The sequence below is a fragment of the Gossypium raimondii genome, chromosome 10, assembly GCF_025698545.1.
Source record: "Gossypium raimondii isolate GPD5lz chromosome 10, ASM2569854v1, whole genome shotgun sequence".
Classification (NCBI taxonomy): Eukaryota; Viridiplantae; Streptophyta; class Magnoliopsida; order Malvales; family Malvaceae; genus Gossypium; species Gossypium raimondii.
Window position 1 is genome coordinate 15,562,028 of NC_068574.1, and position 11,391 is coordinate 15,573,418.

Genomic DNA, 11,391 nt, shown 5'->3' on the forward strand with positions numbered 1-11,391 from the left:
AACTTTTGTTTTGTTTTTTGACTTGTTAATAAATAATAAAAATATATATTATGGTATTGGTTTAAAATGAGTAAATAATTAAAATATAACGTATAATATAATATTGTTAGTGTATAATAAAAGGAGAATCTTATCATCTAAATAATGCATACTTTTGTAAAATATTTCAAAATTTCTTTATAATTCTATTCAAACATGCTTTGTTTTCTGTTTAAATCTCTCTCTTTTTAATTATCATGCAAATGCAATAGTGTTGCAACAAGAATAGTATAGAATTAAGGGCTTTTTAGGCTCCCAGCTATGATACTGGAAGTATCATGAACGAGTGATGTTAGAAGAACGAATTAAGAGACGCATAAACCTGGGACTTGGTTAAAATGCCACTTCTTCATCGTCTTCTCCTCTTCTTTCTGCGCTTTTCATGTTCATCTGAACTTGATGAATCCGACTCAGAATTAGCACTTTTGGAAGCGGATGAACTCAAGCTCCCAGATTCATCACTAGATTCTGATTCAGATGCCGGTTTCTGTTGTTGCATGTTAAGTCGTGGCATGTTCTTCAAGTACTCACGTAAATTCTCTGTGATACCACCGAGCCCAATGGAAGTGAAAATCATGTATTCTTGGGATTATCCCTTGGGAAAATTGATTCGAATGAGTCCTGCATAGTAGGATCTGAGAGCCACTCATTCAGTCTACGAATTCCAAGATGCTCTGACAGTTCCTATACCATTACCAAGTACCAAAATCAAGATAACAAAATCTTCCAATTACGAGGAAAATAAGGTTCAAGTTTATTTCCGACACAAGATTATGCTTTGTAATGTTTCTCTTTGACTATCCAACTTAATTTATTTATCCTAACAGTTTCAATGTCGTATAGGTGGATTGTTTATCTATCACTTGAAATGTCTCATATCTAGACATTCTGAAAATTCAACATGTTAATTTTTCTTTTATATCATCTATGTACCAATTTCCAAAATGCAATATAACCAAGTTCATATTTTCAATCAATTACAGCACCTAGCATCTTTGTTCCATATAAACCGAGTCTAGGCAGCATAGAAGAGGAAAGAAACAGGTAAAACATCAATGTATATGCTTTTAACTTACCTGGAAGAGAATCTTAATGAATATTTGGGAAGAAGAAGTTGTGTCCTCCTCAGTTAAGCGTATATAGGCGAGAACATGCCAAGGCAGAGCATCTGTTCCAAGTAAAAGCGCGAAAAACTTTGCCACATTGCGTAATTTTTTTTTTCAAGACGATGAATGGTAGAATACTGCTGAACAAAGCATTTATCAAAATTCTCCTGATAGACTTTGTTGATCATGCAAAACCGTTACCCCAGAAGACCATAATACCGAAGGTATGTTCTCTCCTGACTGCAGCATTCCAGGAGCATAATGCACAACTCTATCTGAAAAATCAAAATCAAGGCAACAAGTTTTTTAGAATGCAATGATTTGAAACAAGAAAGCCACTCCACTAAACGAAAAGGAAGGCTATTAAGTTTTGTGAGGGGCAGAGAATTTCCTTGACGAAAGACGCACGACCTCTAATTGGTCTATTAAATTACACTACCAACTTTATCATCTTACCTCTTGCCCTGGGTCAAGCTTAATTTTCAGTAGCCTGTGGCCAGCCTCCTCAAAATCTACACTGGACATGATTGTCAGATAGATAGTCCTCCGAAGATTTACAAGATTTGTCTCTGTCTCATCCTTTATTTTCATCTGCTCTTCATCTTCCTCATCACATTCATCCTCCTCCTCATCCTCTTCCTCATCACTTGAACCTGCATCTGAACCCTCTTCATCCTCGGACTCCTCACCAAGGATGGATTTCTTCAACTCTTCATATCGCTTTTCATTCTCTAAGTATTGAGGATCTGGTTTAAAAATGTCTACAAGAAGGACAAATAAATGCATTCATGATGCATGCCAGAAGGAATTAACCAAACATGTAGAGTTCATCAATAAAATATAACTAACAAAAAATGTAGCTGGAGGCATCTTGAAACATACCAAGGGTTATTTCTGGATCGATCTCATCTTGGAGAGATATCTCATGAGTTAATTGGTCATCTTCCTCAACAAGGTCTAGTTCTGGACAAACAACAGGGTATCCCTGCAAATGTATACATGGCAAACAGAATTATAAGTTATTCCTTTTGTTAGATACAAAGGTATCTGACCTTCACGCTTCACAGGACTTTGAAAAAGTTAGTTAGGGAAAAAAAGACACCTGAAACTTGGCTTTCCTTATAGCAAATAAGCCCAATTTTAGTGATAACCACTAAAGTTATGGAAAAATAGTTCTAGATATTGTAAAATAAAATTAAATAATCCTAATAAAATATTTAGAGTTAAGCCTATGATCTATACTAAACAAGATATAGATGAGTTTGATTTCAAAAAAATGAACTATTAGAAAAAGGATTAATAGAAAAAAACTAATAGTCCTCAGTCAAGTCCTGCTTTTATGGTAAGAAATCATGCTGAAATTAAAAGAGGAAAAGTTAGGATGGTTATTAATTATAAGAGATTAAATTAAAACACTACTTTTGATGGATATTTTATCCAAAGAAAAGAAGTTTTGATCAATCAGGCTAAACAAGCCAAATATTTTAGTAAATTTGATTGTAAATCAGGATTCTGGCAAATCATGCTAACGGATAAGTTAAAACCTTTAACTGCTTTTAGTGCCCCTAATGGTCATTATCAATGGAGGGTAATGCCATTTGGATTATGTAATGCTCCACAACTCTTTCAAAGATGGATTATCAGTTGGACTTCTATTAATAAATATACAAATACGGCAGAAGTAGAAATAAAAGAGATTAATAACAAAATTATTGAACTCTTTGAACCAAACAGGTTTACTACTGAAATTCAGCCGAAATTATTAGATTTAAGAGATCTGTCAATTCCAAGAGATTGGATGATGGAAAGAATTAATAGTTCTAGTACTTCTAAACCAGTTAGTACTATAGAATATATGTCATCAGGCAATAAATTGTATTTTAAAAACAATTGTATAACACATACAAATGAAAATTTGGTTTTACCCTCTAGTTCTCAACCAGAAGAAGAAGAGGATAATATTAGTTCAAATAGTACAACAATAGGAATTAAAACATTCAAATTCCTATATTTCCTCTGAACCTAGTAATTATTCTAGAAAAACTAGAATGGAAGAAATTCAAACTTCAACAATTGATAAAAAGTCAAAAGTTGGAATAAATATCAAAGTTACATTTCAGTTTAGAAAATATAAAAATATTCTCTAAATGCTTTGATTGATCTTGGAGCTACAATCAGTAATTGTAGAGAAAATGCGATTCTGAGAAAAATGGGAATTAATGAAAAACCCATAAAAATAATGGGAATAGATGGTAGTAAAACTATTATAAAACATAAAGCTAATAATATACCAATCTACATAAACAATGTTAGATTTGTGATTCCTAAAATAGTATGTTTTCCTAACATGAAAGGAGATATATTATTAGGTAATAATTTTATATGTAAGTATTTACCTTTTACTATTGATAAACATTCTATTTGGTTATCGGTAAAAATGATTTTTTAGAAATACCTCTTGATAATAATAATAAGATTGTGTGTAATAAAAATTTTACACCAATTAAACTATTAGATAATTAATAATTGTTACTAATGATTGTTGATTATTTTAGCAAGTTCTATGGATAGAGGTAAACAGCCTCTAAAAGAAATAGTCGGTGAATAGACTACTGTTCACAAAAAACCCAACAAAGGGAAAGCAGAATCAAACTCCAAAAAATGATTTATACCTGCACAAATACCATTTTATCCTAACCAAAGATATTATGTGCCTTATCCAATGGTAAACCAACCACTTGGACCAAATGTTTTAAAATATCCAATGGGAAACCAACCAGTTGGAACCTCTTTTTCAAACATGGTGTATCAATCACCAATGTCTCAACATATGAATTTGGCATCACAAACCAGTTATGCTGAAATCATCAAAATTTGTTGAAAAAACAACAAATTGAAGAAGAAAAAGATCTTTCAAAAATAAAAGATTTTTATAATCCTGGTTTATCACTAGAAAAATTATGATTTTATAAACGAGATATGGAAAACCCATATTTCTAATCAAAGAGCCAATTTCAGAAGAGCTCTTACCAGTTTTCATTATTTTTAGTTGAAAAAACAACTAGAGAAAATGAAGCTAAAGATTTATTATTAAAATCTATTTTATACAGAGATTGGGATGAATTCCAACTCTTTGTTATGGATATTAAGGAGATAAACAATCTTCTTGATATTATTCAATATTTTATTCATAAAAGGAAAAACAATTCTATTATGAATAAAGTATTTAGAATATGTATGTTTAATAAAGCTAGGAATTTTTACCGGTAAAAATATTCACAAAATAAATGAAATAATTTGCGAATGACAAATTCAATTTCAAAAAGCTTTTTCGAATATTTTCTACAAGCATATGTTTTTAATGATTATTTAGATAATGAATTTCCTACTTTAAAATATAGATTAGATCATGAACCATTTGATATAACCAATTTTGGGGTTTTACTAAAGAAATAGTTGTGCAAATCTCTCTTTTCATCTTTTAAAAGATTTTCCAGCTATATATTTGTATATTTATGAAAACATAAAGATCTTTTTATTATGTTTAATTATCATTATATGTTAAAATATGATGATAGTAGCAGTTCAAGTAATTCTGAAAAAACAGAATTATTTAAGAAACAATCTGATGAAGAAAAAACTTCAACAGATCAGGATGAAGACATAAAAGTCTCAACTTATAATTCTGATAAAGAAACCACTTCATCTGAAGATGTAGACGAAGAAATAAATATTCCTAAACCAATGGATACTGAACCAACAGATCTTCGTAGAAAAAGAAATATAGAGTCAGATAGTCAAACAGATGATTATCTTAGGTCTTTAAACAAAAATTTTAAAATTGATAATGATACTATAAGAATTTTTGGTAATAACACCGAAAATATTGCAACCACTGAAGTAAAACCTGAATATCCAGGAGAAACTTCTAATCAACCTATTCAACAAAGAATAGATGATTTAAATAAAAGAAATGTGACCCAAGGAGGAATTTATTTAGATTTGACTAATACTCCTATTTCAAACTATGAAAAAATTATAGATGATTGGGCACAATCAATGACTATTGTTGTAAACAACAACACATGGTCAAAAGAAAATTTTTTAAATTACTTTGTTGGAACATTTCAAGGAGATGTTCTACAATTTCTCAGATGATGGAAAGAATTTGAGAAAGGTAAAGAACAAAAAAGAGCAATTAATCAACCAGATAGGAACCCCTAAGGATCTTTTAAAAGGATTAACCTTAATTCTAAAAACAGAATTTTGTAGATATTATGATAAAAAGGATCAAGATAGCACATCTAGTTATATCCTTTCTAAGATTAAATTATGTGATATTAGATATTTAGAAGATTTTTCTAAAAATTTCTTCATGAATATTAAAGTTAAAAATGAAAATATAGACTTTTGGAAAACCAATATTTTCATAAACTACCCCCCCACAGGATGAGATATGTATAAACAAATATGTGTCTTATTTAGAGAAGCACAATAAAACATCTGGACTTCCAACAGAAAATTTAGATACTATAGGTAATAGGATAAACTTTTCACGTGAAATAATAACTTTACATTGTTTGCAAAGTAAAGTCGCTAAATAAGTTAAGCATAAATTAAGTGATAGGTATTGTAGTAAAATATTAGAAAATGAATGGGAATTTGGTTGTAAACAAATATATCCAAATATTTATAAAAAGCGTAAACAATATAAATTAAGAAGATAGAAACCGGTAATAAAAATTCTCGGTAAAAATCAAAAGGTTGTTAGAAGAAAACCTCTAATAATCCTAAGAAACAATTCTAATGTTTTTAGAATTTTCTAATAGAAATATATTGTCATCGATTATCATGTTTTGATTCGATAATATTTTATAAGGATTTGTTTCCTTCGAAAACATACTTCTAAATCTTGTTTTTCAAGACTATTAATTCTTTTCTAACTTTTTTCTTCTTCAATTTGTTGTTTTTCAACAAATTTCCGAACTTTTGATGATTTCATTTGTGATGAAGAAGGTATATTTCTAGCAACTGTCCTAATAAAAGGAAAATGCTAGGAAAATGAATAATATCAAGAAGATTGTTTATCTCCTTAATATCCATAACAAAGAGTTGGAATTCATCCCAATCTCGTATAAAATAGATTTTATGTAGATTGGTATATTATTAGCTTTATGTTTTATAATAGTTTTACTACCATCTATTCCCATTATTTTTATGGGGTTTTTCATTAATTCCCATTTTTCTACAGGAATCGCATTTTCTCTACAACTACAGATTGTAGCTCCAGTATCAATCAAAGCAATTAAACAATTTTTAACTAACAATAGTTTGGAAACTGTACCTAGAAGAATTAGGTGGTATAATGACTTATGTACTTTTAATTTTGAAGTTTTTATATGTATAGGCATCGTTTGTTTATAGTTTACTCTTTAGTTTTCTTCTAGTTTTCATGTTTGTAAACCTTTACCCTTTTGTAAAAAGAGTCTATATTCCCTTCTGCTCATACTCAATGTTCTATAAGGGTTTTATAGGACTGAAAATCATATTCATTTTGTTTATCATCTTTTTTACGTTTTTGATAATTTTTTAACAGAGATGATGACTCATCAGAAGAAGTGTTTTCTTCTTCAAATAAAACTAAAATATTATCCTTACCATTACCATAATATAAAGGACCTAAATCTAATGTTGTTTTCATTTCTAGAGTCTATATGCGTAATATGATTACAAGTTCTATCTTTAAACTGACACTCGATTTGCTCCATAATGTTTGTCTCTGGTACCTAAGACCGGCCTGTTATCCTAACGTCTTCACACAACGCCTAACGTCCTCCCTGGACTCAACGGCAACAAGAAGACAGACTAACAGATATAGGTTTTGAAACAAACAACTGTGAAACAAACAGAAATGTAAATCAAAGATAAAAACTTACAATGAATATTACGATATCATTACTCCAGAAAGTCGTTACACCGGCACCTCTGATACCAAGTCTGGGGGGAAGGAGAGTGAAGGGTATCTTGAGTATGAGCGGAAGGGAATATAGACTCTTTTTACAAAAGGGTAAAGGTTTACAAAGATGAAAACTAGAAGAAAACTAAAGAGTAAAGTATAAACAAACTATTCCTATACAATTGATCTTTCCTCTCTATTTATAGAGGAGATTAAAAATTCTATACAATTGTATTTTGAATCCCGAACAGTGTTTCTGATAAGGATTCGGCTCCAAATGGATGTGGTTGCTTCCATGTCTCATTTGTCTTCTTGTAACTTTAATTGCATGGCCTTGGTTGTTTCCACGTTGCATGCTTAAATTAATGGTTGCTTCCATCACTTGCTTGTGTCATGGTAGCTTCCATCATTGCTTGCATCATCATTGGTTTGATGATAGCTTCCACGTTGCAAGACTTTTTTGTCTGCACTTGGATTTCTTCTTTTGTCTTCATCATGGATTTGATGATGACTTCCACGTTACCAATCTTTGTTGTTGGTATGTGGATTTCGTTCCTTTCAGGTTGCTATCTTTGTTGACTTCAACCTTCTTGCATATTATTGAGATTTATTTCTTCAATCTCATCCAAATGTAAAGAATCTGATGAAAGTCTTGGTGGTGAGTTCCAAGTCTGGGGGGAAGGAGAGTGAAGGGTATCTTGAATAATGTTTGTCTCTAGTACCTAAGACCGGTCTGTTATCCTAACGTCTTCACACAACGCCTAACGTCCTCCCTGGACTCAACGGCAACAAGAAGACAGGCTAACAGATATAGGTTTTGAAACAAACAACTGTGAAACAAACAGAAATGTAAATCAAAGATGAAAACTTACAATGAATATTATCTGTTGAAGTTTTTTCTTCATCAGATTGCTTCTTAAATAATTCTGTTTTTTCAAAATTACTTGAATGACTGTTATCATCATATTTTAACATATAATGATAATTAAACATACTAAAAAGATCTTTATGTTTTTCATAAAGTTCTTCTATTAATTTTAAATATTCAACTCTTTCAAGTTGATCTTCGCTTTTAGTAAATTTTTCTTTCCAATGTTCTATAAGGGTTTTATAGGACTAGAAATCATATTCATTTTGTTTACCATCTTTTTACGTTTTTATGTTTTTTATAATTTTTAAAAGAGATGATGACTCATCGGAAGAAATGTTTTCTTCTTGAGATAAAACTAAAATATTATCCTTAATTACCATTACCAAAATATAAATGACCTAAATCTACATCGACTCGATATTATTATTATTAAAAATTGTTCTAATTTATTATTGATATTAGTTAATATTTCCTTAGACTCATGGTTTAAGTCTAAATTTTAATATCTCCTAAAATATCTATCTTTTCTTCTACTTTCTTGACTTTTTTACATAACTTAGAAAAATAAAAAGAAGTCATATCAACAAAACTATTTATACCCTTACTCGGAGATGAAATGTTGGTGACAAGTAATATAAAAATTTAATTATTGATGAGAAAATCCTAAAAATATAAGAGAATTTAAAAATATAACTTTACTAGGACGGTTAGGTGTAAAACCTATTACTCATCATAGGCATAAAAAGAAAAAATATAATAAACAAGTCAAAGGAAAACTAGAAAATAAAAATTTTCTGGTCATATTAAGAGTCGGTTTTCTAGAAGAAAAACTTCTAAAGAACTTAAAGATATTTTAAATATTAAGATAGGTCATATAGTCAAAACTTTTCTAACAAAAGAAAAGAAGTTAGAAAAAGAATTAATAGTCTTGAAAAACAAGATTTAGAAGTATGTTTTCAAAAGGAACAAATCCTTATAAAATATTATCGAATCAAAACATGATACTGATGACAATATATTTCTATTAGAAAATTTTAAAAACATTAGAATTGAAAAAGTAAAAACTATTATTCAACAAATGAAAATGGGGAAAAAGGATATTATTACTTTTTCGAATTTTCAACCTAAAAAATCGAAAACGCTCAAATATACCTGTAAACAACAGCCAACGCTAACTGAAAAGGGAAACAAATAAGAGACATATAAGATAGTAAGATATCACTAGACCAGAATCACCAAAGGGAAGAGAGAGAGAAACAGAGGGAGAAGAAACAATCAAAACTTTCTTTCTCTACTTCATATCAGAAAAATGATATGAACACTAAACAAATTTTCTATTATTCACTTTCAAAAGCTTCCAGTAACAAACTTCATAAGTACATAAAGAATGAGAGACACAAATATAGTTTCAACCATTGTGGACATAATATTTTTCAAATAAAAAACATTGACTTTCTCTAGACCAATATCATATAAATGACCAGAATTAAAACCACACTTCAGGTTATCAACTAAATGAAGTTCATCTCAGAAGGTTTTAGAAGCTGAAGCAAGATAAACAGGCATAGACAAGGGACAACGAATTGCCAAGCATTACATGCATGATTACCAAATGCAAGAGAATGTAGCCCAGCATGCTACAGTATCTAGGCAGTCGTTGTACCATAGCAAAAGTGCAATTTAGTCATATACTATCGAACCGAGTAATTTAATCTTTGCTCGTAAAATTGATAATAGTGTTATTGGAAAACCGTCGAGCTACTGACCTAGACTCTTTAATCTGACGATACAAACCTATAGATGGATCACAGAACTAAAAACAGCAAAAGAATTCTTCTATTAAGAACGTATGCTCTGTCTACATCAGCATTTAGGTTTTTATTAATAAAATGTACAAGGATTAAATACTCAGTTTTATGGAACTAAGAATAAATTACAGTTTTGACTATAGTCCCTGACTATAGGACAGGGACTGCTTATATACTTCAACGTCTTAGCATGCCTACATCATCATAAAATTATGGGATCTAAACTAGTATCAATCATAATGCGGAAAAGTAAAACTACTGATTGAACAATACATCATGACTCAAACAGATACACTCACCATGGAGACATTTTGGTGAAAGATCCTGAAGTAATGAACCACACTCGGTAACAAAACCAACAGCCACCTCAACACTATCATCAGTAGGGTACTCCAGCAAAACAGTGAGAAGTTCCAAAGCAATAATCTCATGAGCGACTTGCTGGTTTACAAGATGAGCTATAAATTTAACAGCAGCTAATAATTGAGGCTGCCCGACAAAAGAAATAGTCAGTAATGCATCCAACCAAACAAAAAGAGAGGTAACCTTTAGCGAATCATAAATAAAGCAGTAGAATGAGTGAAAAAAGGGGCAATTCCTAACCTTGTCATTTCGCTTATATGCTCTTTTCAGCTGTAAAACAATCCTTCTCAACAATAAATCCCCCACTTCGGGAAACTTGGTATTAACAACAGTCACCAATGCAGCGAAAACATCAGTGAAACTTGGGGATGCCATCTGAGATTTCATACACGAACGACAAAATAGACCCCTTCCTCGAATAAGATTCTCAGCAAAGAGTTCCGGAACGATATTTTTTATGTTAGTAGCATTGACTTTGTTAACAAGCCCATTGATGCTTTTTCTAAGGGCATCCCACGTTAATCGCTGATACTCATCGCTGCTCTTATCCTGTGTCTCTTTCATCATTCTTACTAATTTAAATGGAGGAATATAAATCCCTCCACTCCTACCTAAATTCGCCGTATCACCATTCAAGTTAGTTTCTTGCGGAGCTGATTGTTTCTGCTTGATTTCTCCTTTTACTTTCTCCTTAAAACTATTATCATCTCTGTTTCTACTGCTTGGCTGGTTATTATTGTCTCTCCTATCACTTCCATTCTAGCCTTCGGTACTTCTGCCGGACCTTCTTCCGTGATCTTCATCACCATCATCCGAAACATGCCGTGAATGACGGTGTTGATCACTATTTCCATACCTATCATTTTCAGATTCCGGCCGTCTATCATCACTTCTATTCTCACCTTCGGTATTTCTGTTGGACCTTCCTTTTCGCTTCTCATCATCATCATCATCCGAATCATGCCGTGCTCGACGGCAGTGATCCCTATTTCTATACCTATCATTTCTAGATTCCGGCCGTCTATCATCTCTCCTTCTGTGATCCTCCTCCTGATCATCATCCGAATCATGCCGTGAACGGCACCGTCGATCCCTATTTTTATGTCTATCATTTTCAGACTCCAGCCGTCTATCATTACGCCTATCCCTATGTCCAATGTCGTGCCTATTACTTCTATCCCTTCCCCCCCCCCCCCTTTATCTCTATTGGTTCGTTTGTCTTCTTCTGATTGATCAGACGGTTCAGAA

The 11,391-nt window shown here is 31.4% G+C and overlaps 1 protein-coding gene across 1 annotated transcript; it reads right to left on the reverse strand.

The window, feature by feature from the left end:
- Positions 1 to 612: 612 nt before the first annotated feature.
- LOC105775878 (uncharacterized) lies at positions 613 to 10,710 on the reverse strand. Its single transcript, XM_052622380.1, has 8 exons — positions 10,384 to 10,710; positions 10,080 to 10,269; positions 9,125 to 9,147; positions 2,028 to 2,130; positions 1,602 to 1,906; positions 1,322 to 1,385; positions 1,116 to 1,207; positions 613 to 723 (listed from the first exon to the last, which is right to left on the reverse strand). Exons 1-8 carry the CDS (start codon positions 10,708 to 10,710, stop codon positions 613 to 615), a joined length of 1,215 nt encoding a protein of 404 aa, XP_052478340.1.
- Between the last annotated feature and the right edge of the window lie 681 nt (positions 10,711 to 11,391).